This window comes from Ahaetulla prasina, chromosome 14, assembly GCF_028640845.1.
Source record: "Ahaetulla prasina isolate Xishuangbanna chromosome 14, ASM2864084v1, whole genome shotgun sequence".
Taxonomy (NCBI): Eukaryota; Metazoa; Chordata; class Lepidosauria; order Squamata; family Colubridae; genus Ahaetulla; species Ahaetulla prasina.
In genome coordinates, this window is record NC_080552.1 from 23,542,937 (window position 1) to 23,570,526 (window position 27,590).

The 27,590-nt window shown below is 47.6% G+C and overlaps 1 protein-coding gene across 1 annotated transcript; it reads right to left on the bottom strand.

Annotated features, from left to right (window-relative positions):
• Window positions 1–27,409, bottom strand: FLII (FLII actin remodeling protein). Its single transcript, XM_058156970.1, has 30 exons — window positions 27,258–27,409; window positions 18,489–18,599; window positions 17,895–17,966; window positions 17,727–17,807; window positions 17,002–17,087; window positions 15,735–15,896; window positions 15,330–15,433; window positions 14,757–14,932; window positions 13,512–13,669; window positions 13,310–13,394; window positions 12,913–13,060; window positions 12,320–12,453; window positions 11,988–12,200; window positions 11,131–11,310; window positions 10,759–10,841; window positions 10,143–10,217; window positions 9,929–10,012; window positions 9,126–9,297; window positions 8,687–8,791; window positions 8,303–8,494; window positions 7,398–7,586; window positions 6,848–6,987; window positions 5,388–5,631; window positions 4,612–4,766; window positions 4,019–4,079; window positions 3,590–3,718; window positions 3,138–3,244; window positions 2,636–2,741; window positions 2,320–2,385; window positions 1–1,353 (listed from the first exon to the last, which is right to left on the bottom strand). Exons 1-30 carry the CDS (start codon window positions 27,318–27,320, stop codon window positions 1,219–1,221), a joined length of 3,816 nt encoding a protein of 1,271 aa, XP_058012953.1. The 5' UTR covers window positions 27,321–27,409; the 3' UTR covers window positions 1–1,218.
• Window positions 27,410–27,590: the final 181 nt, after the last annotated feature.

The following is a 27,590-nucleotide window of genomic DNA, read 5'->3' on the forward strand; positions in this document are numbered from 1 at the left end:
CAACGGCCATCTTTGCAATCTTTATTGAGACCTTAAAAAGGAAGCTTGTGAAGCCCTGGGACGGATGCCCCCTTCGCTGTGTTTGCGCCAGGCCAGTTGCACCCCTGCACTTTGCCGGTTGAATTCCTGCCTGCTGCTGTAGCTGTTTGGAGTTAGGATGTCCGCCATCTTCTGCCTTTGGCCGTGCATTCTGCAGATGGTAGCAATTGCTGCAGATGTTTAGCGGGCACCAAGTTGACGGGCTGGGTTTAAAATGGGTGCCACTTCTGCTTTTTACGAGCTCTTCCCAGTGTTTCTTTTCGTGGCTTTCTTCCCACCCTTTCCAAAATGTGGGTGGCGTCTAGGAAGGAACGGGGCCACCGCAACTGACTGCAAAGCAGAAAGTTGGCAAGAGATCTGCTTTTCAAAACTGCCTCATGAGGACTAGGAGCAAGCAGGACACACTTTTTTGTGTGATCAAGCTTGGTTTTGTTTTTTTTTAAACTGAGTAATTCAGTGCAAAAAGAAGGAAGGAAGAAGAGGCATTTCAACCGGAAGGCAATAAAAGAGAGTTGTGCTTTTAGTAGTTGTAAAAAAAAAAAGAATAATAAAAAAAGAATTTTAGCCAGGAGTGGCTTTGAGGAGCACAGAAGCACCTGATGAAATTCTTCCTTCTTGGGGATGGAAGATGGGGGGGGGGGAAATCTTCATGTTTGGTTTGCATATCAAGCACCTCCCCCCCCACTAAACCTTTCTGCTTCCACTCCAAACTTAATTCAGAAATCTCTTTGCAAGTGTTTGCTGGAGACCCCCAAGAACGGAGACCCTCCGGGGTCTCAGCCTGACCTGCACACATTTGCTGCTCCTGAGTGGGGGTGGGGGCTCCAGAGACCATTTGGGGGGCAACAAAGGAGGGCTTGAGGGGGAGGAAAACCAAGATTTCTCCTCTGTAACAATGGCTAAGAACACAGCCAGGCGTCTGAATGACTCGGGGAGGAACCGTCAAAGGAGATTTGACTGGCATTGGGAATGGAAGCAGGAGGGGGATTTTGGGAGGGGGCAATTCAGCTCCCCCACCTCTCTCTGAGTAACCTTTTCTCCAATCCGCGGCTCGAAGAGAAGCGCGTTGCAGTGAAGGGCGGGGATGGTCCACCCAGCGCTGGCACAAGACTACAAAGTCCATCCGTTGGCCACTGAGGGTGGCAGGAGAGGTCTGAGGTTTGGCGCCAGGTGCCGCCGTTAAGCTGGTGGCTTCCGGAAAACGCTCCAGGCGTGGAAGCAGCGGGTGAAGGGAAGCGGCTCATTGCCTTTCCGCACCAGACGGAGCTTCCGGGGCCGGCTGGCATCTTTGGACCGCATGTGCTGGATGTAGACCTGAGGAGGGAGGGAAAGCGGCTCAAGCCCAGCAAATGAAAAATGTACCCTAAAAATATTCAAAACTTGACCTATAACCTACATCCATGATGGCAAACCTGTGGCACGTGGAGCCGTATCTGTGGGCACGTGAGTGTTGCCCTAGTTCAGCTCCAGCATGTATGCATGTGCTGGTCCCCTGATTTTCGGGCCTTCTGGGCCCACCAGAAGTTTGGAAACTGGCTGTTTCCGGCCTCTGGAGGGCCTCTGGGGGGTGGGGAAGGCTGTTTTTGCCCTCCCCAGGCTTCAAGAAAGGCTCTGGAGCCCAGGGAGAGTGAAAAACGGGCCTTCCGGTCCCACCATGCCATCGCGTGCCAAAAGCAAGGGGAGCGTGGCAGGGTCACATGCGCAGGGGGCGGAGCGCATTGAATTATGGGTGTGGCCACACACGCGCGTGTGACCCTCCTGCGCTCCCCCTGATTTTGGTACGCGATGGCAGAAAGGTTAGCCATCTCTGATCTCTATGCTGCTTCTTGAATTCCTCCAGAAATTGAGGAAAAAATGGAATACAAACACTTCCACTTACAACAGTTCATTTAGTGGCCGTTCCAAGTTGCCACAGCACTGAACAAAAAGGGGGACTTTGGACCGTTTTTCACAGTTACGACCTCTGCAGCATCCCCAGCATCATGGGATAAAAACTCAGATGCTCAGCAGCTGACTCATATTTAGGACGGTCGCAGTGTCCCTAAGTGAACAGTCGTAAGTGGAGCTCTACCTGTGCATCTTGATGCCATTAAGAGCGGAGAAGGCCAGGAGGTCTTTTCTCCCCCACCAGTTTCAGTGAACTATTGTCAGCTCTAGACTCTTCTTGCTCCCACCACTGTTTTAAACCCATCATGCCCGGCTGAAGTCAAAGCAAGAGGTGAACACGGACCCTCCTTCGGTGTCCACCCTAAATGGTCAGCAACACTTCTGGGTCATTACCTGGCAAGCTTTGAGGCTCAACTTGATCTCGACCTGGCTGGTCTGCGTCCCCACCCACATGTAGACCTGGAAAAGAAGAAGAAGAAGGAGGAGGAGGAGAAGGAGAAGGAGAAGAAGAAGAAGAAGGAGGAGAAGGAGAAGGAGAAGAAGGAGAAGGAGAAGGAGAAGGAGGAGAAGAAGAAGTGACCGGGAGGGGTCTTTTCCAGAGGAGACCACAGCAGACGTCTCCTTCTGGTTCCCACCACTTTGCAAGCCATTCATCCACTCCAGGCCACAGATGGCCAAAGGTCCCGTCCGGCTCCTGCCCCAGACTGACCTCGCAGCCGTTGTCCAGCAACATGATGTCATCGTCGGCCAGGTCATCCTGGCAGAAATCGGAGCATTTTTCAGACACCGCGAAGTAGCCCTTCTCGTTGGAGCACCTGGTGGGTGAGGACGAAGCCAGGAAAAAGTCTTGAGAAAGAGCTCAGAGCAGAAGGAAGAAGGGCCCCCCTCCCCCCCAGGAGGACATTCAGTCTCTCTTTGGGATCTTCTTGGATTCTGCTACTGATTGGAGGGCTTGCTGGATGATGACAAATTTGGAAAAAAGGGCAGCTCCTTCTCTGGCCTGTTGTGCTCCGGAAATTTATTTTTATTTTATTTTTATTTATTAAATTTATATGCTGCCCATCTCACCACTAAAGTGACCCTGGGCAGCTTACAAACAGTAAAAAGATTAATATAAAACAAATAAAATAAATGGAGGGTGGGTTTTTGCCTCTTGCCAGGGAATTACGGGAGCCCTTTTGGGGAAGAAGGGATCCACCCCGTGGGCCCACCTGAAAAGACGGGAGAAGTTCATGTATTCGGCATCTCCATCGTAAGGTTTCTGGGCTCCGATCCCGACCCAAAAGAAATTCTCTGGTTCTTCTCCCTCGTTGATCACCTGCAAACCAAGGACGAAAGGAGAAGTGAGGAGAGGAGGGGAGGGGAAGGAAGGAGGGGAAGTGGGAAAGATTTGCTTGTGGGTTTTCCCACCCAGGTTGTTTTCACCTATGGGGTCGTTGGTGCACTTTGATCTTGCTTGTTTTATCGGAGACGTTTCATGACCAACTAGGTAACATCATCAGTGCTAGAAGGGGGTTGCTCTCTGTTTATACACGAGTGACTTGCCCTGAGGGTGTGTCTTGTGGTTCCTCAATTAGGCTGTTGATTGCTGGCCCAGAGAGGACCAAGGACCCCACAGTTTAACCCCGAGCTGCAAATATTCTCTTCTATTTGTTCTCTTTACCTGTTTACTGTATGAGTCATCAAACATGTGGTTCATGATATCTTCGGCCAACTTGGCTTCATCGGGGTTGGCAGCTCGGCCGACCCAGGTGTACACGATGCCCTGGTTGTCGGAACTCTCGAAGGGAACCTGGAAGGAGAATTCTGGGAGCTGAAGTCCTTGGCTTTAGAGGACATCCTTGGCTTAGAGGTCAGCCTTCTCCTGCCTGGCTTTCACTGGATGTGTTCAGGCTACATGAATTCGGAGCCAGCATGGCCAATGGTGGTACAAAAGTGTTAGCATTCTGGGGGCACCAATTCTGGGGGATCGGTGCCCCAGAGAGAGGTCTTGAATTCCAACTGCCCTGCTGCATTTTACAAAAGACCATCAGATTTTTTTTAAAAAAAGGAAGCGACTGTTCCGTTTTCATCCATTGGTAGCTTAGATTACCTTTAAAATGAAGCAGAATTCAGAGTTCAGAAGGCTGGAGTCCGTATTGATCTGGATACACCTGGAGAGGAAAGTGGGGAGATCATCAGCACCCACAGGGACAAAGAGAAAGAACCCCACCTGGGTTTGAATTGATAGGTTGATTTGGGTTTGGGCAGTTGGGCTGATGGACTGGCACATGGCCAAAGAAAAGTGACCAAGGGAATTAATTTTGTTCCCAAAGAAGGAGCAGGAACGTCAAGGAAGCCAACTTTGGTCAAAGGCTAGGTGTCTCCTGGCATTTGACTCCAGAACAAACCGTCTCTGGATGGTCTCTAGATGGTGGTAGGAGGTCAGGTTTAGCAGAGGCTGCCCAAACTTCTTTTAGAAATGCTCAAATTGCATTTTAGGTGACAGCTCTCCAACTCTGGGGTCCAAGATCCAAATGCTTGTGTAAACCCAGTGGGCAGATCCCAAAATGCAAGAAAAGCAGAAATGGGAGAACTTCTTCCGGGTCCCAGCAGGGCCTCAATCCCCTCTGAGGCTTCTAAGGGTTTCAGCAAGTCCAGCGGTCCAAGACCTCCACCCTGCCCACAGGGAATGGAGCTCCTCACCGGGTACAGAGCGCGCTGCCGTTGGTACGGATGTGGTAGAGGCTGGGCTGGAGGTTGTCATCCCTGGCTTTCCTCTTCCCCTTGTGGACGATGAATTTCCTCTTGAAGTGGGAGAGGAACTTGGGGTTCTCCTGCTGCTGCGTCATGCGCACAACCTGGGGGATTTTGGGAGGGTGTGTATGTGCAGAAATCTCAGTCATACTTGGAATGGGGGGGGGGGATGAATCCACCCAGAATGTAGCAGCCTTGACTGATCCTTGCAAATGGCCAAGGAGGAAGTGGGAAGAAGGAACAAGACATGCACACAACTCCCTTGGAGAAGCAGAACGATCCTGAACAGTATTCAAACCATGATGTGTGGTTTTTTTTAGGAACGTTCCTTTCCAGGCCAGATTAATCAGGGAGCATTTCCCATTCTGGGTGGGTGGATTCTGGGAGTTGAAGTCCAGCACATCTGGGCAGGACTATGGCCAAACATCCTGAAGGCACCAAGGTAATATGGCTTCCAGGCCTGACACCTGGTCAACGATGCACAGATATGGTGGACAGGATGATTTATTCCAGCTCAGCTCCTAGAGCAGTGTTTCTCAAACTTGGCTCCTTTAAGACGGGTGGACTTCAACTCCCAGAATTCCCCATGGTGAATTCTGGGGGTTGAAGTCCACCCTTCTTAAAGGGGCCAAGTTTGAAAACACCAGCCCAGAACACTGCCGAGCGGATGGATGCCCCCAGTTCCCCACTCTCCTTCCAGCCCCAGGGAGGATCTTCTGGCTCACCTCCAGCTTGCCCGGGAAAAGGTTCTCAAATTTCTTCTGAAGGCTGAAAGTGAAGGTCAACCACCCCATGTTGGAGGCCTCACGGCCCTGCCAGAAATAAACCACACATTGGAAGTCTTCTTCTGGCTGCTTCCCTTCTTCTTCCACCTCCTCTTCCTCGTCCTTCTCCTCTCCTTCAGCGCCCCCTTCCTCTCTCTTCTTCTTCTTCTCCTCATCTTCCTCTGTCTCCACAGGGATCCAGTACCTCTCGGGACAAAACCAAAGTTGCTCAGTTACTTCTTCTCAAGCCACCTCGGCAGAAAAGAAGCGACTTGAAGAACCTTTTTCAGCACAAGGATCTTGCAAAGCAGCTCTGAGGGCTGGAGACCTCAGAGAACTTCTGAGAACATCTCAAGGGAAGGGTGGGGTTGGCTGGGCACCTAAGCAGGGGTGAAATGCTCCCGGTTCAGACCGGATCGGGGAATCAGGTAGCGATGGGGGCGGGTAGTTCGGAGAACCGGTAGCAAAAATCCCTGCCCCCCCCCATGCCCACCCAATTGTCCGGTCCCCACTTGCCTACTTGGCAGCTTGCTGCTTCTTTCGGGCTCGCCTTGCTTCGGCTGCTGCAATCAATTGCATCAGCTAGCAACTCAATCTGCCTGCCTGCAATCCATCTCATGGTGAGCAACTCAATCTGCCTGCCTTGTCCCTTGAATTGGGTAAGTAACTGGGGTTTTTTGGGGGGAGGGGGGAGCTTTAAAAAATTGTTAAATGGGTTTTTTTAGTTTTTTTTTTTTAGACATAGCAATTTAAAGTTAAGGAAGTTTTAAATTTAGCTGCTTTTATCTAAAAATATAAATAAAATAAAATAAAATAATAAAATAAAATATTTGTGCAGCTTTCTGAGATTTGGTGTGTTTCTGTAGTGTTTCACTCTAACTACACAAACACATAAAATCTCACAAAGCTGTATGTGGCATTTTGTGTGTGTGTGTGTGTGAGTCTGTTGTGTTGTGTTGTGTGTGTGTAAAGTGTGAAAGTTAGTTTTTGGTACCTCTTGTTTTGTGTACTTTATTATTTTTATTATTTATTGTTATTGGCCACACTCACCCAGTCACCTGACCACCAAGCCACACCCACCAATTAAGCCCTGCCCACAGAACCGATAGGGGAGAATTTTTAGATTTCACCCCTGCATCTCAGCCTTGTCTGAAGGGCCCACGTGGGACCCAATAGGAAGGGAATCTCTTAAAGGTTGGGTCCAGCAAAGAAAAGAGAACATCCATGAATAGAGGTTGAATTTCAGCCCACCTAGAGACCCCCACTGGAATGGGAGAGGAGCATTTCTGAAGAAGCATCACTTCCCTACTCTGAGGAACACCATGTGCTGCACTGATGTGGACAAAGGGAGAAGGCAGGACAGAAAGTCACCCGGGAAACCAAGGTCATGGAGCACCTGGAAAGTTGGCGAGATGACCTACCGGCAGAGAAAGACGTAGCAGTCCTGGGTGTAGAAGTGGCCAAATTCCTCTTCAGGCAGTCTGGTGAACTTCTTGTTCTCCAGGACAAAGCCTTCCATGCCGTCCAGATCTTCATTCCATTCTTCCATGAGCTGCTCTGCCTGGGGGAGGGAAAGCAACCACCAGCCCAAAGACTTGAGTCACCGTGGTGGCCTTCAAGGGAGACAGAGGAAGTGCAAGAATGGAGGAAACTTTTGGGTGGGGAAATGTTCTAGGTGTCTCAAAGAGATGCTTCTTGATTGCCAGGAGCAGGTCTAGGTCATAAATGGTGCAATCATCCAATGTTCGGAGGAGTGTTTCTTAACCTTCAGCAAGCTGAAGGTGGGTGGAGTTCAAGTCCCAGAATTCCCCAGCCAGCTCTTCCGGCCGGTGGATTCTGAGAGTTGAAGTTCACCCATCTTCAAGATGTCATGGTTGAGAAACACTACTTTGGGGAATGCTTCATCTACTTTCACACAAGGGAGCCAGAGTGGTGGACCTAGCTTGGTTCTCTCCACCTTGTAGGGCTTACCTCACTCAGAGGCATCGGGGGCTGACGTGGCAGAAACAGGGCTGTCAAATCAGCCTTGAGCTGGTCCTTCTTCTCAGCATCCTTCTGCACTTTTCCCGAGAGACCACCAGGTTGATGGACGGCTTCGGCGTTGCGGGTGTAGTCCACCTTCAGAACGTCATCCCAGTTCTTGAATTTGGATTTGAAGACCTGGCAGGGACATGGTTCCCCATCAGAAAATCCAGACCAAGCAGAAGAAAACTATGCTAGAAGTTTTCACTTTTAAATTTGTGTTTTAAAAACATTTTCCCTCCAGAACACAAAATAAAGGAAACACTCCTTAAGAACTTAAATCTGTTTTGAATCAGAAGCAGCCTTACCTATATTAAGACATTGTCTCCTACCATTAAATTAGTAATAGCTTTAATACTTTCATTAATTGTGCCAGAGTTTGGCAGTCGTTGTGACCTGATACCATCAGAACACTTTAAAACACATCACATGTCTTTATTTTTAGGATTTACTGTCATTTTCTTCAAAATGGTCTGTGGTCAGTGGTCTACAGATACAGAGTTCTGAGAATCACAAAGACCCAACAGACAAGGGACCGATCAAGTCGAGCCTTCTTCAGCTGGATTCACATTCCCAGAATCCCCCAGGCAGCCACCTGCAAACAAAATAAGCTCTTTTCTTGAAGGACTGTCTCTTCAGCTGAGACTTTGGTCCTCCAAAGCTTCACTTAAGGCTAGAAGAAGCCAAATCACTTTGCAAATTCTGCCCCCTGACTTCCTGAACCCTGCAGCATCCCATACGTATGTTCCCTCTCCTGGCAAGTGGGCAAAGATGGCCCGACCGACCCTTGAAGAAGGTTAGAGTCCTTTGGGAGTACCCATTGTCCCTCCTCGCCAAATCGCCCTCCTTCCGACCTGGCACTCGGTGCCCTCCAGATTCCGGATGACCATGGCGTGCTTGGGACGGTGAAGCATGTTGCACAGCTCCTGACCCAGCTTGAGAGCAGCCGCCCGCACCAGGCGTGGGGACTTCCGGCCAATCCAGATGAAGACGTCTGACCAGCAGTCAAGAATGTAGACCGACTTGGTGTCCAGCAGGCTCTGGAGCTACCAAAGGAGAAGACAAAAGCAGATGGTTGAGACTCAGCTGGACTACCTGAAGTCTCCTTTCAGGACTCTTGGAAGGTAAGTGAGATCCAAACCCACCCCCCCTCCCCAAGATTCTGGACTAGGTTCAATCAGAAACCATCTAGAATGTCTACTCTGGTCCCATCAGCACTTTCCAGACATTGATCCTACCAGCCTCATTTCGGGCAACAGGTCCACCCCGGGCCTTTTCTTGTGCTCCACAGAGAGCCTGTAGTTGATCTGGGGCAGCTCCAAGTAGCCCAGTCCCAAGCCAACCTGCGCAGGGGGAGGAAAGGAGAAGAAGAAAGAGCATTTACCTAGAGAAGGACGCAAGCAAAAGCCCAGTTTGAGCCATCCTGGGTGCGATCCAAACCAACACGGCGTCACTGGTTTTCCAAAGTCCTGCCTTCTCTCACAATCAACACCTTCGGGCATAAATGCCGCAAAACTAACGTAAAGTCTAGAGCAGGTTGATTTTATTAGGAATATTGCAAGAAAAGAGCAGGTTTCTGGGAAAATCCCTACAGAAATGGGTGGAGGAGGCTGACATCGGCTCTTAAGCTATGTGAGGCCAGCCCCTCTCTCTCTCCTCAACTCCCTCCTGCCTCACCTTGTAGAGCTTGGGTCTGGGTGGCTTGAAGTCATCTGGGACGTTGGCCTTGATCTCTTCTGGCTGCCCACCCAGGAGGTCCCAGAATTCTGGGGTCTCCTCGGTCTGAGTCAGCAGCAGGATTTCCGCCTTGCCTTTCCGCTCGTTCTTGTTGATCTTCTCCGCAAAGAGCCTAAAGAGAAGAGATGAATGCAGAACCAGCAGAATGAAAGAGAGCCTGGATCTCCATAGATAAAGCTCCCTGCTTCCATCTGCAGACCCGACTTTCGTGCCCAACGTTAGCAGGCCTTCAAAGCTCTACTTTTGGCACGGTGGCTTTTACACAGCCAAGCCTCTTTGATTTGTGAAGGAAGCACACTGGCTGGAATGCCAGATCTGCCCACCTCCCCGAAAACCCCTCTCAGTTATGGTCTGTTGTCCAGATTTCCCAGGAGGGAAGGAGCGAATTCCAGAGGAGCAAGAGACAAAGCAACTTAGAGAGTTTGTGTGTGAGAAAGAGGGTGAAGACAGCTCCTCCTTAATGGTGCCTTTTCTGTTTTACCATCCAAGTAGTTGGCTTTAGTTTGGCAAGATTTTTATCTACAGGGGAGGGACAATAAAGAAATACACTTGAAAAATCTTAATGTGTCTTTTTTGGTTTTTGGAGCCTGACATCACCACAAAGGATCCCCTTGAATCTATTTTTGGGGTGCTGGCAATAATGGCAAGGTAAGATAGTGACGTAGCTAAAGTCAGTGCACTTCTGCAGAACTCCTCCAGATGTTTCAGAGACAGCTGTGCCACATCCTTCTTCTGGCACTCACCTGGCTTTGGTGGTACCATTGAGAGTAGCCTGGCTGCCCCTCCAGATGTAGATCTCAAGGCCGTGATCCAACAGGAAGACAAAACTAGAAGGGAAGAAAGAAAAGGGAGAGGGGGGGAAATGTTTTTTTAAAAAAATAGCCAGCAGCATTTTCCCAGCCACCCCCCAACAGATTGTGTTCAAGGGTTCTAAAGGCGGCTCTCCTGCAAATTTACCGAGGATCTAAAGCGGTCGCTTTCAGAGGAACTGGTTCCAATTTGATATTCTTCTTTCCATAAACACGGTAAAGCCTGCGTTGAAATGGCAGAAACAACAGCTTGATCATATCCACTTGGGAGGAGGGAGGGGGGGCAGAGAAAACAAGAAATGAATGTTGTGCAATTGATAATCAATCACTCTCTCTCTCCTAAGACATTCGAAAAACAAGAGGCTGAAGTAATTACTGCAGACTCCTCAAATTACGGATTGGGGTTCGCAAGCCGTCATCACAGAACTGTCAAGCTAGAGAAGACTATAACTTGAAGATTTGCAAGCTGGTTAGTTTGGGGGTGAGTCAGGATTGCAGGTGGGTCCCCCCCCAAAAAAAATTGCCAAGGGAGCCATCAGTTTTGACCCCAACCCAAAGACATCCGCTATCTCCTGAACTCCACCAGGTCATCCTAACTCATGGGGGTTGCAGGTAGAGGAAAGGCAGGGAAGTCTGGTGTACCTGGGAAACCATTATGTTTGAATCGAGAGATTCAGGCTTTCTCCACCTGCCAACTGTAACCACCGGCCTTTCTCCTGAGCACCTGGAGCAAAGCCTGAATGGTGTGAATGCTTCAGGTTTACCTGGTGACATAATGGACGTCTTCCACAGTGAAGAAGCCGCTTGCCGTGCCTCCTTCGATGTAGGAGATCTCGTGATCAAACACCTCATGTCCAAAAATGGGATTTTCAAAAGCGGGAAGACAGAAATGATTACATTAAAGCCAGCCTGCAACTCTTCTGGATTAGACACGCAGGCCAGCTCATAACCCTCGTCTCCTGACGACAGCACAGAAAGCTTATTTCCATGTTAAGCCATTTTGCTCTTGCTTTATGCTCTTTATCCTCCATTTCACAATTCCTTTGAGCCATTCCCGGCAGTTCTGAAGGCCTGGGTCTTTGCAAAGGTCTCCGGAACGGAAGCCCCTCCCCCACCCCCAGGAGAAAGGCGGGTACCTGGCTGAACTCATCGCTCTCGTCCCCCATCTCTTCTCGAATACTCCGGCACTCGGCCCCCAGGAAGTTCCGCAGGTTGACGGCGTGGATGGCCGAACAGGCCTTCTTATCCAGGGAGGCCTCCTGGCCGATCCAGTAATAGATCTCCCAGTTCAAGGATCCGCTGTCATCCAGGAAGGTCTGGAGAGAAGCAATTAAGAGTTGGAGAGGGATAAAAGTCCATCTCGGTTCTCCCGCTACGTCCGCGTCAGTATTTCTGTTCTTCCTGAACAGGTAGTCCTCGACTTAGGACCATAATGGAGCCTGCCCATCACAGATGGTCATAAAACATGACCAAGCCAATTTTACGATCCTTTTTGTGGTGGTTATTGCAACCTGGTTGCTTAGTTTTCCAAGTTCAGTCACACAATCACCCAAAGTCTGAATCTGGGTCATAGTAATAGCACTTAAGACTTATATACCATTTTTATAGTCCTCTCTAAGCAGTTTACATACGTAAGCTAAGGTAGGGCTGTCGTAACTTCAAACAATTGTTAAGCAAACGGTCACAAGTTGGGGACTACTGCGTATCTCTATTTCCAATCCTAGAAAAAGTTTCCCAGGAGGATTCAGTGTTGTGCGATCTGCTCTCCACAACCTTGAACGGCCATGGCTAGATGTGGGCTGTAGACTAGCTATCTTGCCCAACTTCTGTAAAGTGGTTGAAGGACATTGCCATAAACCAGTCTCAAGACAGGGAAGTTAGGGCTGTGGATGTATCATAGTAATGCACACACTAACACACACACACACACACACACACACACACACACACACACACACACACACACACACAGAGACTCCCTGGCAGTTCCCACCTTCAGCACAATGTAGCAATCGGCTTCATAGAACTTCCCATGGAAAGCCTCGTCCACCATGATGGGCACGAAATTCTCGATCTGCCAGACGGTGACCCCTGGCAGCTGGCCCACATGTTCCGTGAAGAACTCCGAATAGTTGAGCTGGGGTTTCTCCAAACTCTGGTCCCAGCGGCGGGTCTTCAGATCCGTGTATTTTAGGTCTCCGTTCTCCTACAGGTGAAAAGAGGAAGGGGAGGGAGTTTTCCTTTAGCCCTCATGACAGCTTTCCACCGCAGCCATGGGGGGGGGGTCACTTGGAGAGGAATCCAACCTTGTGGCCATCACCTTACCTCCAGCTTCTTATTCTTCTCCTGGGCCACGTCGGACATGCCTTTCAACACCTGCTTGGCTTGATCGTCTTGGGCGGAATCTTTGCGTCTTCGCAAGCGCATTTTCCGGGCCAGGGGGTCCTTTGGGCTGCTCCCTGGGAACCAAAGGAGGGAGGGGGAGAGTTTTAGAAAGCAAGAGATGAAGAGGAGAACATTGGATGGAGAAGTTTTAGAAGTAACAAGATCGGGAAGAGGATTCAGGGAGAGAGATGCCTGATGTGCTTTTAGTTTACAAGGCAGGTGGAAGTTCTTGAGATGATCAGGCCGAAGGCAACAGTTTGACCTTCTATTGTTTGCTGGGGAAGGTTAGAAAACTACACACCTACACCCAAAGGTGAAATCCATTTTTTTTATTACCTGTTCTGTGGGTGTGGCTTGGTGGGCGTGGCAGGGGAAGGATACTGCAAAATCCCCATTCCCACCCCACTCTGGGGCCAGCCAGAGGTGGTATTTGCCGGTTCTCCAAACCGCTCAAAATTTCCGCTACCGGTTCTCCAGTTCTCCTGTCAGAACCTGATGGATTTCACCCCTGCCAAAGGGGGTCCTAAGCTCACCTCCAGCTGCCGCTGCCACCGTGGCAGGAGATGCCCCAGCCAGCCGCAACTGATTCTGCAGGGAGAAGTCAATGTTGTACCACTCTGAAGTTCGGTCTACAGGCTTTGGGGGCATCACCAAGTTTGGGTTCTCCCGGACATCCAAGATCTGCAAGCAGAGAAGAGGACCTCAGTCAGGAGCAGAGAAGACAAGAGGTTCTTCAGGGACAAGACTCGGGCTGTGATGTGAGAATTGAAAGTTCTCAACCACAACCCACTTTCGCTCGCCGTGACCTGGATGACTGAGAATCTCCATAGACCTCAACTGTTGCCCAAGAAGGAGCCACTTCCTTTTTGCAGGATGCCCCACCCGTCTCCTCCACTTTGCAGGACTCCTCTGCCCCCCCAAAACTCCTACCTCAACGTCTGTCAAAAAATGCACGGCTTCCGGCAAGGTCACCAGGCGATTCTTGTTCAAAACCAGCTTCCTGAGTTTCACGCACCTGTGGAAAGAGGAAGGGCAGAGGGCAGAGCCCAGCTGAAGTGGAAGTCCAGCTTGTCCAGAGAGCGATGACTGCGCTACTTGGTGGAGGTTGGTGGAGGAGCGAAGGGCGACCTACCTGCAGAGGCTTTCGGGAATGAGCTCCAGGTTGTTATTGGCTGCCATAAATTCCTCCAGGTTGGCCAGCTTCCCGATGCCGGAGGGGATGCCATCGAAGTCCAGCTTGTTGGAATTCAAGTAGAGCTTCTTTAGTTTGGTGAGTTTGCAGATAGCAGACTGGAGGAAGGGAAGAACGGATGAAAAATTAATTTCAAGAAGGAAAAGGAATCCTCCATTTGCTCACTTGGAAGCTGATTTTCCAATTCCAAACTTTGTCCAAATACACCCCTTGGGGCACAAAAGATCAAAATGTTTTTTATAAACATAGAACAAAAGTCCCTAAATCGCAATGCAAAGGGAGAAAAAATTGATTTACCGTTCTACGTACATCTTAATATTTCTCAAACCTGGCAACTTTTAAGGTCTTTGGACTTGAACTCCCAGTATGCTGGCTGGGGAATTGTGGGAGTTGAAGTCCACACATCTTCAAGGTCTAAAGGTTTAGAAACCCTGGCCTATATCCTTATCCCTGGGATGTTGCCAGTTCCTGAATATCTCTGCTTTTTCTTGCTTGTAAAAACAAGGCACCCATCATACCCATCTTCCCCATCTAAGAAAGTTTGGATCTGAGTCATAAGTTCCCCTTTTCAGGTAGACTGTAACTTCAAATGGTTCCTAAGTGATTGGCCATAAGTGAAGGACTACCTAGACCAGTGATGGATCACCTTTTTGCCATCGCGTGCCAAAAGTGGGGGGAGCGCGGGGGAGTTGTGTGCACGCATGACCACACCCGTAATTCAATGCGCTCCACCCACCCCTGCACTCCCCCCGCTTTTGGCACGCAATGGCACGGTGGGCCTGGTAGGCCCGTTTTTCACTCTCCACAGGCTCCAGATCTTTTCGATGAGCCCGGGGAGGGCAAAAACAGCCTTTCCCACCACCCCGGAGGCCGGAAACAGCCTGTTTCCCGACTTCTGGTGGGCCTGGAGCTGACCTAGGGTAATGCTTGCGTGCCCACAGATATGGCTCCGCGTGCCACCCGTGGCACACATGCCGTAGGTTTGCCATCACGGACCTATACGCTCAATTGAGGAAACTGCTTTCTTCTTAAGAGCAGACCAGTGACTCCGTTTAACCTGCCAGCTTTAATCAAATATGATGGTTTAATAAAACCGTCCTTGGCTCCTGCTCCAGTTGCTGGTCTGTCCTTAGCTAGGCTTCAGGAGCCCAGAGAGCATGGGGGTCTCCAGGAAGGGGCACCCACCGGGAGGGAAGTGAGCTGGTTCCTTGACAGATTGAGGGTCTCCAGTTGCGTCCACTGGTCGATGCAAAGAGACAGCTCCGAAATCTGGTTGGTGCTCAGGTTCAGACGCCGCAGGTTGGACAGAGTGTAGAGACATTCCGGAACGCGGCTGAGATCGTTGCAAGAGAAGTCCACATCTGTGCAGGGTGAAGAGAGAAAGACCAAATTGCACGAGGGAGGGGGTTCACTGCAGGGGGTGGGGAGGGAAGGGGGCCAGGTGGTCATCCATATCTGCAAGTTCTGGGGTCCACAGTGCCCTGATTTGTGTTGCAGTAATTTCCCCCCACTTTCAAGGCACTTATTTCTACAACTGTAAGTAAACATGCGCCATCCTCCAAGGCAATTCTCCCAGGGCATTGGAAGTACAATTCCCACAATTGTCCACCCAGCTGGAGGTTGCAGGACTTCAGGTCCAGCACCTTTGGAGGACGCCAAGAGTGGTGGTGGATGGGGGGTGGAGGGGTGGGGGGGCGGAAGGCTGGGATAATGGAGTCTTTACTCCCTGGTGGGAGGTGTGATGAATGCAACTGGTACCTGCCAAGCTGGTCAGGCCGTCTAAGCTCGTCGGCAGGTTGCTCTGAGTCCTCTGCGTGTTCCGGAGGTGGAGCGTTTGCAGAGCTGTCATGGCGGGGAGTTGCCTTCAGGTGGGGGAGCGGGGGAAGAAGGAGAGGGGAGAAGGGCTTAGCTAGGACACCGGGTGCAGGAAAGCAAGGCGGGATTCTGCCCTGATTTGGCCTTCATCAACCTGCCTGTCTTTCCTCAGCACCCAGGTCTCTCCCGAACCCCAGGGACTAGCGCCTTTGAAGTGAGTAAAGGAGACTTCCCTTTAGGGCAACGTCTCGGGCTTGGAAACGGGACCCTCCCCTTGCAAACTCCCAGGGGAACAAGGATGGAAGTCCCTTTGCAGAAGTCCCCCTCCCTCCCTCCCTCTCCTTTTACCTGAGCTGGGCGTGCATCAGAGGGTTATTATTCAGAAGCAAAGTCTGCAGGTGCACCAGGCGCCTCATTTGGGGGGGCAGGCTCTCCAGCTTGTTGTCACTCAAATCCAGGTAAAGCAGGTCGGTCAGGTTGATGAAGAGCTGGTTGGGGATACTATCTATGCTGCGGGGGCAAAGCGGGAGGTGGGGCGGGAGAGAAAAGAGGGACACGCCTTGTGTACACGGTCAGGTAGGCTCTGCCTGGTGCCAGCGCCTCACCCCGCTCGCCAAAGACACTGAAGCAGCCAGAAATTCACACCCCAGCTTTGTTCTGCAAGGAACCATTCGTTTCTCTTCTCCCCAAACACCCTGGGGTGTCTCCCTCCGCAGAGGGCTGGACCCAACCCAGAGCCTAGAAGCCGCCGCCTGCTTCTTCGAGGCGATGCCGAAGGATCCTCGGCTGAAGCTGCCGTTCGCTCGCTGCTTGTTTGGCTTGGCAGAAAGGCAGAGGACGGGCACTTGAGATGAAAGGAGAGGCACCGGCAGAATCTGCCAAGGAGACTTTTCATCTCCCCTCTGCATTCTGTTTTGGGCAACTGATCGTTATGGTTTGCTCTGGTTTAATCTAGGATTTGGGCCAAGAAAGGAAGGGAACAGAGCGGGCATCCTCACACACCAGCGCACAATTTTCCTTCTTCTGCAAGTGCAGAAGGAGAAGAGTTATTGCCAAGCAAAGGGCAGCTCCAAATATCTCAGTTTCACGGGCAGCCACTCACGAGCAAGAGAGCAGAAAAAGACTTTAGACTGAAACTTTAAACCCTTCTGTCCAGTTGCCGCTTCCCCCCCACGTACAGGAGGTCTTTGACTTACGACCGTAATTTGTGAAGCTCTGAATTTGGGTTATGAGTTGTTGCGGTTGCACGTCAAGGCATCCAGTGCCTGGACCCGATATTTTGGCATTGTCAGCAGCCATTGTTAGGCAAATGCCGTGGTTCTTAAGCAAACACTCTGACACTAAGTGAAGCCATTTTATTCAGGCGGCATTGTTTGTTGGAAACCACAAGTAAATCTGAATACTGGCAAAACACCAACGGAAAATTGCTGGAGTCATGGGACCACCGTATGTTTAAAGGCGAGTCAGTTACCAAGTGCCCAAAATCACGTGATCATGTGACCCTGGGGTGTCTGTGACTGTCATAACTTTGAAATCAGGTTTTTTTGGGGGGGTCTGTCATAACTTTATACTGTTGCTAAGCAATCGGTCACAAGTGGAGGATTATCTGTGTTACCTATTATGCTTGAGGTTGAGCACAAGGATATTCTTGGCGTTCTCAAGCTCCCGTGGACACTCGGTCAGCTGGTTGTAGCTCAGGTCCTACAGAAACAGAAAGCCAGGAAGGGGCCAATGAAGCACCGTGTGGCCACGTTTCTCAGAGACCCAAAGAAAAGAGCACAAATACCGTATTTTTCAGATTATAAGGTGCGCCTTTTCCCCCCCAAAAAAGAGGGTGAAAATCTGGGAGCATCTTATACTCCGAATGCAGCCCTGCCCAGCTTCTCAAATGGAGGTTTCAGAAGCTAAAAAAAGCCCCAAACAGAGCTTCAGAAAAGAAGCCCCCAAACAGAGCTTCAGAGGCTTTTTTTCTGAAGTTCTGTTTTGGAGGCTTTCAGAGACAGAAAAGAAAGCAAAAAAAACCAAGGCACAGAGCTCACAACCAAGGAACCTGTTGCTAAAATTCACCTCTAAGAACAGCTGATTGTGGGTATTCCGGGAGGCCGATCTACCTGTCAATCAGCTTTTTTCTTATTTTCCTCCCCAAAACCTAAGGTGTGTCTTATACTCCGAAAAATACGGTACTGGTGCACCTGAATTTAGAGAAATTTTCTCAAATTTTCTCAAACTGTAAAATAAGTGGACTTCAACCCCCAGAATTCCCCAGCTGGTGTGCTTGAAAATTGTGGACTCCAGTCCCTAAAATCCCCCAGCCAGTCACCAGCCAGGGCTGCCACCTACCAAGACCGAGAGGTCGTCCAGCTGGAAGATTTCATAAGGAATCCCGGAATTTTTCAGCGCATTGGCCCGAGCGACGATGGCCTGGGGAGCAGGAGAGAACAGAGGGTCAGACCCACCTGGGACCATGCAGAGGGGCAACGGGGGAGCTCTTGGGTGCAGAGGACTTACCCGCAGGCAAGGGAGGCTGGAGAATTCTCCGTGGAGGGTGGTCAGGTTGTTGTGGCTGACGGAGAGGTGTTCCTATTGGGAAAGAGAAACAGAAAGGGCCTTGGGTCTGGGGGCTGCGAGTCATGTTAAGGAGGGTTGGTGGGCACCCTCTCCACTGATTAGCTTCCCAGGGGTTGTTCACTGTGGACAAAGTATCTGGGTTATTGAGCCCAAATCTAACTGAGGAGGACGTGGCTTGCGGTGGGACAAAAACTGGCCCATGAAGAGGGCAGGAGGAAGGGGGAGAGATCTTTGGAGGGAAATCCTGCCCTCCCCTCCCCAAATCCTCCATCCACTCTCTCTCACTAGTCTTTGGAAGCCTGAAGGATCCCAAGGCCCCTTGTCTGGGCACCTGGGTTTAGCCTTTAAAAGAGAAATAGGGATAGGTGGGAGGACGTCAAAATAACTCTTTCTTGCCAAAATTCAATTTTAACAATTAAGGGGGATTTTTAAAACACTCCCTTCTGTGACCCCATGTTTTTCCCCCTTTCCCCAGTTTCCTATCCTCCAAAATAATCCCCAGGGAGGCTGCAAAAGGAAATGCCGATCTCTCACCAGCTTGTGGAGGGCAGAGAGCTCCTCGGGCAAGTAGCAGAGGCCGGTCCGATTCAACTTCAGCCATCGCAGGCTGCTCATGGACTTCACGTGCTCCGGGAAGAAACCGCCCTGCCGCAGGGAGAGACACCAGGGAGGGCATCAGATCGGATAACCAACCAGCTGGAGGCCGTTCTGGCAGGCAAATGCCCAGGGGGATGTTACGACAGTCATAAGTGCGAGGAGCAGGGCTAAGTCACTTTTTTCAGCACCATCGTAACTGTGAGCGGTGGTTAAACAAATAGTCGTAGGAGAGACAGGAAGCAATTTGCTTTTTTTACACAAGAACTTAAAAAACATCAGATTCAATTCAGATGGGAGGTGCCAGTTGGACTGACACTATTCTATCAAGGAAGGAGATATAGAATTGACACGGTTTTAAAGGCAAAGGATTTTCTTTCTACAGTTTTGAAAGTCGAAATAGAAGTGATAGAAAAACTTCAAGAGACTCAAGAAGGCGTGGTGACCCAAGAGCCTTTATTGCTGCCAGTATTAGAGGAACCACAAGAGCAAAGGGTGACAAGAGGAGCCCTTAAGCGTAAAGAAGAGCAACAGTCTCAAAGTAAAAGTCAGGATCCCATTATGGAAGCTGTGGGAGGAGCTAGACGGAAGATACCGGAGGAGGAGCTTCCGTTGTCTGCTTCAAAGCTTCAGGAGGCCAGTAATGGCAAATAGAATCTTGTCATGGAATGTTAATGGCTTGAATTCAGCTCAGAAAAGAAGGAAAATATTTCACTACTTGAAACAATTTAAAAATGATGTGATTTGTTTGCAAGAGACACATATAAAATTATCAGACCAAAAATATTTAGTTAATTCAAAATTGGGTAACCATTTTGTTGCATCAGCTTTGGAAAAGAAGCATGGAATTGTTGTATATATCAGGAAGGATATACCAGCTAAGCTAATTGAGGCAGATATTCAAGGAAGATTTATTGCTATTGAACTGGTGATAGATGCAAAAAAGACTTTGTTGATAGGTATTTACGCACCTAATCAGCAACAAGAAAAGTTTTACAAAATGTTACATGAGAGGTTGACCCTCTGGGATTATAGTTCGTTTATTTTATTAGGAGACTGGAATGGAGTAATTGATACAAGAAGGGATAAGAGAACTTCCTCCAAGAAGATACCTATACATGCAAAATTACCAAAATCTTTTTTTGAAATGATGGAAGACTTTGAGTTTAGAGATATATGGAGGTTACGGAATCCAGATGAGAGAGATTTTACTTTTTTTTCTGATAGGCATCAATCTTTTTCACGCATTGATTTTATTTTAATTTCTAATGACTTGCTTTCTAGGGTGAAGAAAACGAAGATATTTTCGAGGTGTTTAACTGACCATAGCCCAGTATGGATGGAATTATTACAAGGGAAAAAAGGTGGTAGAACATGGAGGTTGAATGAAAATCTGTTTAGATATGAGGATAATGTAACTTATTGTAAGAAACAGTTAAAAGAATTTTTTGATTTTAATATGTACAAAGGGACACCTATAGGAACTGTGTGGGAAGCGAGCAAAGCGTTTATTAGAGGATATTGATTTATTTGGACAACAGGCAAAGGAATAATAAACAAAAGCAGCGTAGATATTTGGAAGAAGAAATTCAAAGGAAGCAACAGTTATTAATTCAAAACCCACAAGATCATAAACTTAAAGAGGCTATAAAAATATTACAGAGTCAATTTAATATGTTAATGGCAGACCAGGTGGCAACGAATATACAATATGCTAAACATAATACTTTTGTAATGCAAATAAACCTGGGAGATGGTTGGCATATAATTTAAGGAAGAAACAGAAAGCACGTGTCATACAAAAATAGAATATAAAGGTAAAGAGACATATCAACAGGATAAAATTAAAAGGCATTCTCAGAATTTTATACTGCACTATATGCAAAAAGACAAAATATTGGATAGGGATATTTATGATTATTTGAAAGATTATAAGGTGAATATTCTAACATTAGAACAGAGGAGGAGCTGAACCGGCCGATAGCTACTGGAGAAATAGTGGAGGCAATTAAACAATTAAAATGGGAAAACCCTGGTACAGATGGTCTTACAGCAACTTATTATAAAAACACAGGATGAAATATTAGGCCCACTTAAAGAATTATTTAATCAGATACAATTAGGGTGGGAATACCCCGTCATGGAAAACATCTTTTATTTCACTGATACCGAAGAGGAGCAAGACTGCTCTAAACCTGGTAACTATAGGCCGATTTCACTTTTAAATAATGATTATAAGATTTTGTAAAAATAATAGCAAATAGATTAATGTTAGTTTTACAACAAAGAATTCATACTGATCAATCTGGTTTTATAAAAGGGAGGCAGATGAGGAATAATGTTAGACAGATTATTAATATATTGGAATATTTGGAAAGAAGAATACTTCAGCGGCACTTATTTTTGTGGATGCAGAGAACGCCTTTGATCGATTGCTTTGGGATTTTTTATTTAAATTAATAGAGAAAATGCAATTTGGAGACTGTTTTATTAGAATAATTAAAGCGATTTATGGAGAGCAAACAGCACAGATTATAGTAAATGGTAGTTTGACAGAAGTTATTAAGATTGCGAAGGAACAAGACAGGGATGTCCCTTATCACCATTATTGTTTGTTTTGACTCTGGAACCATTATTAGATAAAATACGAGAATTAATGAAAATAGAGGAATTAAGATTAGACAATATGAGTACAAAGTTAGAGCTTTTGCAGATGATGTAGTGGTTACGTTAATGAATCCTATAAATTCAAGTAGATTTTTGTTGGAAGTAATTGATAAATATGGAAAGGTATCAGGATTTAAAATAAATCAGAAAAAACAAAAGTGATAATTAAAAATATGTCTATACAACAGAAACAAAAACTAGAGGAAATGACAGGATTTGAGGTAGTAAAAAGGTTAAATATTTAGGGTCTATATTAGCTCATCGAACAAGAAACTTTATAAGAATAATTATGACTTGCTATGGCAAAAAGTTCAGAATGATATGAATGGCTGGAAGAAATTGCAGTTATCCCTATTGGGAAGGATTGCGGCTATTAAAATGAATGTGTTACCTAGATTTTTGTTTCTGTTCCAGATGATACCTATAATTAAAAAGGATAAAAATTTGGAAGATTGGCAGAGTGGGATTAATAAATTTATATGGCAGGGTAAAAGGCGAGGGTTAAAATGAAAATAATACAGGATTCACGGGAAAGAGGTGGTTTAAGAATGCCTAATTTTAAACTATATTATGAAGCAGTAACCCTCTCAGTAATAAGTGACTGGTTTAACTTAACAGAGGAAAGAATTTTGAATATAGAAGGTTATGACTTGTTATATGGATGGCATGCGTACTTATTTTATGGAAAAAGTGGATAGGGCTTTTAAGAATCATGTGTTGAGAAGTGCTCTTTATGGTCTGGAATAAATATTCCTATAAATTAGATTATAAGATTCCTATATGGGCGAGCCCTAGACATGCAATAGAGAATATAAATATAGAACAGAAACAGGAAATGATTACATATAAAGAACTTTTGTATGCTGAAGGAGGTAGATTGCAATTAAAATCATTACAGGTATTAAAATGAAGAAGGAGGAATTATACTTGGTTTCAATATGGGCAAATAAGTGCTAGATGGAAAGAAGATCAAAAATTGGTATAATGCAAAGGAGGAAAATTTAATAAAGCAAATTAGAAATCAGACCCAGGAGCATATAAAGAGATTGTATAATGTGTTGCTTGAAATAGATTCGGAAAAGGATTTGGTAAAGGATTGTATGATAAAATGGGCACAGAATATTCAGGAACCAATAATGTTGGAAACATGGGAGAAAATTTGGGTTAGAAATGTTAAGTTTACACAAGCACAGAATTTAAGGAAAATTTTTATAAGATGTTTTATAGATGGCATTTAGATCCCAAAAAATTATCATGTATGTATCCTAATATCCAAGCGAAATGTTGGAGGTGTGATTGTGATGATGCTACATATTTTCATATTTGGTGGACTTGCAAGAAAATTAAGGTCTTTTGGATAAGAATTTGGTGGATTATTCAAAATGTACTGAAGAAGAAGATAAAGTTCCTGCCACAATTTTTCCTTTTGGGAATTATAATGGATTGTACAGGGATTGAGACTAAACTGATTTTGAACTTAATAACAGCAGCAAGACTGTTGATTGGACAATACTGGAAGAAAGAAGAGATACCTACAATAGAAGAATGGATATTGAAAGTTATTAACTTGGCTGAGATGGCTAAAATCTCAGCGTTTTTAAAAGACAATACGCAGGAAAGATATTTAATTGAATGGAAAAAATGGATTGATTATCTACAAAACAGATATCAGATTAAGAAATATCAGATTGCCTTTGAATAATTAGAAAGTTATTTTATGTAATGGGAAAGGGGTTGGAAGACGAAAATCTTTGGATGTGGTTATTTGGATTGGACTTTACCTTGTGATTGACCCGGAAGCCGGGGTGGGGAGGGGGGTGTTTTGTTTTGTTTTTTTTTTGGGAGGGAGGGGGAAAAAAGGGGGAAAATGTTTTTGTTTTTTTTAAAACTCTTTCAATAAAAAAAAAAAAAAAAAAAAAACAAATAGTCGTAGGATGAGGATCTTTTCTATTCTATTGTTTCTAGTCTATTCATTTTGATATTCTATTCTATTCTATGCTACGCTATGCTATTCGTTCTTATTCTATTCATTCATTCATTCATTCTTTCTACTCTATTCTATTCTATTCCCTATTCTATACTCCCGTGATGGCGACCCTATGGCACATGTGCCACAGGTGGCAGCAGAGCCGTATCTGTGGCCATGCAAGCATTGCTTGTTGTGTCTTGCCCGCTCTCACCGCAGTCGGGGCCTTCTTATCTGCTTCCGAACGCTGAGGAATATCCTAGTATGCCTCCCGGCCCCAGCCCTGGCTCCATGCCCAGACAGGCTGAGGAGGAAGAAGCACCTCCCGGCCCCAGCTCTGGCTCCATGCCCAGGCAAACGGAGCAACTAGACCCCTCCCCCTCCCCCACAGCATGTGAGCCTGAGGGAGGTCAATTACCAACAGCTGCCGACTGGAGTGACCCTCGCGTCAGAAGACTTGATAGGCGGAGGCGACAGAAGGAAGGGAGGGGCAGGCCTGGATAAGTGCTGAGTCATGGAGCCACACCCCATGGCCTATATAAAGGATCTGCTTTCTGGCATTCTCTGAGTCAGGCAAAGTCGAACATATCTTGCTGAAGTCACTTTCTGGTCTCCTGCCTGCTCTGAGGACTTTGCTAGGACTTTGGCAGAGCTGCAGAGGCACGCCTGATTCGGATTTCCCTGACCCGGCCGTCAGCGGAGGAGTGGGACACGACATTGCCCTAGCTCAGCTCCAGCGCGCATACGAACCGGTAGTAAAGGTACGTAGAACCCACCCCTGTTCCAGTCCCACCGGAAGTCGGGAAACAGGCCATTTCCGGCATCCAGAGGGCCTCTGGGTGGGGTGGGGGTGGGGAAGGCCATTTTTGCCCTCCTCAGGCTCCAAGAAAGCCTCTGGAACCTGGGGAGGGTGAAAAATGGGCCTACCAGGCCCACCGGGCCATCACGTGCCAAAAGCGGGGGGACCACGCGGGGTGTGTGTGTGTCACACATGGGGGGGCGCATTGAATTATGGGTGTGGGCACACACACATATGACCTGCACTCCTCCTGCTTTTGGCATGCGATGGCAAAAAGGTCTATTCTACTCTACTCTACCCTACCCTGCCCTGCCCTATGTGAGCTTTGGAAGCCATAGTAGGCCGGAAGCTTCCGTGCTGCCACTTTCTCATGTGTTCTATATTCCAGGGGTCTCCAATCTTGGCAACTTGAAGACTTGTGGATTTCAACTCCCAGAATTCCTCAGCCAGCTTTGCACAACTCTTAAAGTTGCCAAGATTGGAGACCCCTGCTACATTTTATTCTATTAATTCTTATTCTATTCCTATTCCTATTCTTCTCCTTCGAACAGGTCCCTGATGAAAGGGGTCTCGCCAACCCATCTCTTTTTATGGTCCATGTCCATAAAATATAGGATCGCTCCCTGACTTTGAACAGATCCTCCTCTCCCCTGAGATTCTCAGACCCGGTCACTGAACGTGCATTGAGAGGAAGAGGGAAGCACCATTTCAAGCAACTGTTTCCGTCTCAAGAATAGAATAGAATAGAATAGGATAGGATAGAATTCTTTATTGGCCAAGTGTGATTGGTCACACAAGGAATTTGTCTTGGTGCATACGCTCTCAGTGTACATAAAAGACAAGATACATTTGTTAAGAATCATTAGAATAGAATAGAATAGAATAGAATAGAATAGAACAGAACAGAACAGAATCTGGAAAGAATAGAATAGAATAGAATAGAATAGAATAGAATAGAATAGAATAGAATAGAATAGGATAGGATAGAATTCTTTATTGGCCAAGTGTGATTGGTCACACAAGGAATTTGTCTTGGTGCATACGCTCTCAGTGTACATAAAAGACAAGATACATTTGTTAAGAATCATTAGAATAGAATAGAATAGAATAGAATAGAATAGAATAGAATAGAATAGAATAGAACAGAACAGAACAGAATCTGGAAAGAATAGAATAGAATAGAATAGAATAGAATAGAATAGAATAGAATAGAATAGAATAGAACAGAACAGAACAGAATCTGGAAAGAATAGAATAGAATAGAATAGAATAGAATAGAATAGAATAGAATAGAATAGAATAGAATTCTTTATTGGAACACACAAGGAGTTTGTCTTGGTGCATAGGCTCTTAGTGTACATAAAAGAAAAGATACCTTCATCAAGAATTCTAAGGTACAGCACTTATTGCTAGTCATAGGGTACAAATAAGCAATCAGGAACCAATCAATATAAATATAAATCATAAGGATACAAGCAACAAAGTTACAGTCCTACAGTCATATTTCAGAAATGGACAGTCTGAAATGTTATGAAGCTTGATCCATCATCCATGCAAGGCAAGAAACTAGGACCGAGCCACAGAGATCGGGTGTCCGAAGGCTGGCTCCTCTCCCCCTCCCTGAGTGACGTCACTATTTATAAGCAGGGTCCGGCGTCACTTCAGAAGTATTCCTGACCTCAGTTACATCTCAAGGCAAACACGCCTGCCCCCCCTCCCCCTCCCCACCCCAAGTGTGGCTCACTGCTAATTATAATTCTAATGTCAGCCCCGTAAACTCTGCAAGAGGAAATGAGTTGAACGATTGAGAAAGGAGGATACATGGAAACTTTTAGGAAGATGGAAAGGAACCCAGGGAGGTTTAACGGTAGGAAACGCCAGGAACTTTTAGTAAATAAATTGTGCAAGATTTCATAATATTTTCTGGTTAAGTGGCAACAAGCCAGCGAGATGAGATATTTCATATCTTCCATTGGGAAAGAGGGATTGGGGGTTATACATTTAATAAATGATTATTATAATTATGAAAACAGGAGTTTTTCATTTTATGCAACCTTTCCCTGATCACCCCAACGATTGGTGGATATTAACTGTTTGTGAATTTTGTGGAACAATTTGTGAATATTTGCTTTCTTTAGAAAGAAACCCCCTCCCCAAATGAAGGTGCTTCTGAACTGTCCCAGGTCAGACTCTGCAAAGAGGAGATGGCCCAGCCTCCTCCCTCTCTCCCCTGAGGCCAGCTGACATTTGTAGCACTGAGTCACAGAGGAAGCCAAAGACCAGATCTTAAAATGACCAAGAGGCAGCCTGACTTCACAGGACCTGAATAAATCAATCCTTCTCTTGTATAACCAAAAATTAGGAATAACTGGTGGTGGTGGGGGGAACCTGGTCACCCCCTTCCCCAGTCTGAAAAAGGAGGTGAAGCCTCCAAGGACAGGAGCAGTCTACGGTACTATGCAAATTAGCTGCAGGACGCTGCAGGCAGCCACCGGTCCAATCGGATGCTGGGGATTCTGAGAGGCGTTGGGGTTAAATCGGTGTGGCGACTTTTTCCGATGGGCGGCCTTCAACTCCCAGAATTCCCCAGCGGGCATGAATGAAGAGTGGCTGAGGTTGAGAAATCCCCGGCGCTGAGACCGGAAATGTCACTTACTTCTTTCTCTAGCTGGGTCTGAATTGTATTGATTTAAATCCCTGGGAAAAGGCAGCTCAGGCAAGCGAGTCCGGGTGCAGCACAGCCACCCCCCCACTCCAGGGAAAAGAGAAGAAAAAACTCTCCAGAGAGGATTTGCACCGATGCAAACAGGAAACCCCAAACTTTTATTTTGCTTTCAAAATTGCATGTATTTCCCCCCCCCCAAAGTCCTCCGGCCGCCGGGGCTTTTCCCTAACCCGGGAGGGGCTGGGGGTCTTCAGTCGGGGCTGCCTGGAGCAATGGGGCGGGGGGGATTCCTTGACGCCCCCTCCCCTCCCCACCCCGCCGCTGCTTCTTGCCACCCTCGGAAGCCCCCGACAAGTTCCCCTCTTGCGGCTTGAACCGCTTGGAAAAGCGGGGCCGGGGAATCCCGGCGGCGGGGGAGGATGGGAGTGGGAGTCCGCAGGAAAGGGGGCTTGGCCAGCGCTGGGCATTGGCTCCACGCGGCGGACGGGCGGACGGGCAGGCGGGCGGCTGCCCGGCTCGATCCAGCCCAGCCCGGCCGGCCGGGGCTCGGCGAAGGGGCTGAACCCAGCGCGGGGCGGCTCAGCCTGCCTGCCTTCCCGGGGCCCGGCTCACCTTGAAGTCGTTCCCGCTGAGATCGACGCCGCGGATGAAGGGCAGCACCCCGGTGGAAGCCATGGGCGGCGGCGAGCGGGGAAGCGCGGCCGGGGAGGCGGCGGCGGCTCTTTCCGCGGACGGAGTGGGGGGGGGGAAGGGGAGGGGAGGCGGGGCGGGGCCTCGCGCGGACACGCCCCCTCGTTAACCCCTCCCTCCCTCCTTCCCTCTCCTGGGCATTCTGTAGCGTTAGTTCTCGACTTACGACCACAACGGAGCTTCCCCTCCCCAGCCTTTCCGCTGCTAAAGCCAGAGGTTTTATGAAGGGGGTGGGTTTGCCCCGTTTTATGACCT

Excerpts from the sequence above, each read along its gene's own strand:
- FLII (XM_058156970.1), bottom strand. The coding sequence starts at position 27,320 with ATGGCTTCCACCGGGGTGCTGCCCTTCATCCGCGGCGTCGATCTCAGC. Across the intron at positions 11,311-11,987 it reads ATTGCTACATTGTGCTGAAG|ACCTTCCTGGATGACAGCGG; the intron begins GTGGGAACTGCC and ends GCTTCTCTCCAG. Across the intron at positions 5,632-6,847 it reads TGCTACGTCTTTCTCTGCCG|GTACTGGATCCCTGTGGAGA; the intron begins GTAGGTCATCTC and ends TTGTCCCGAGAG.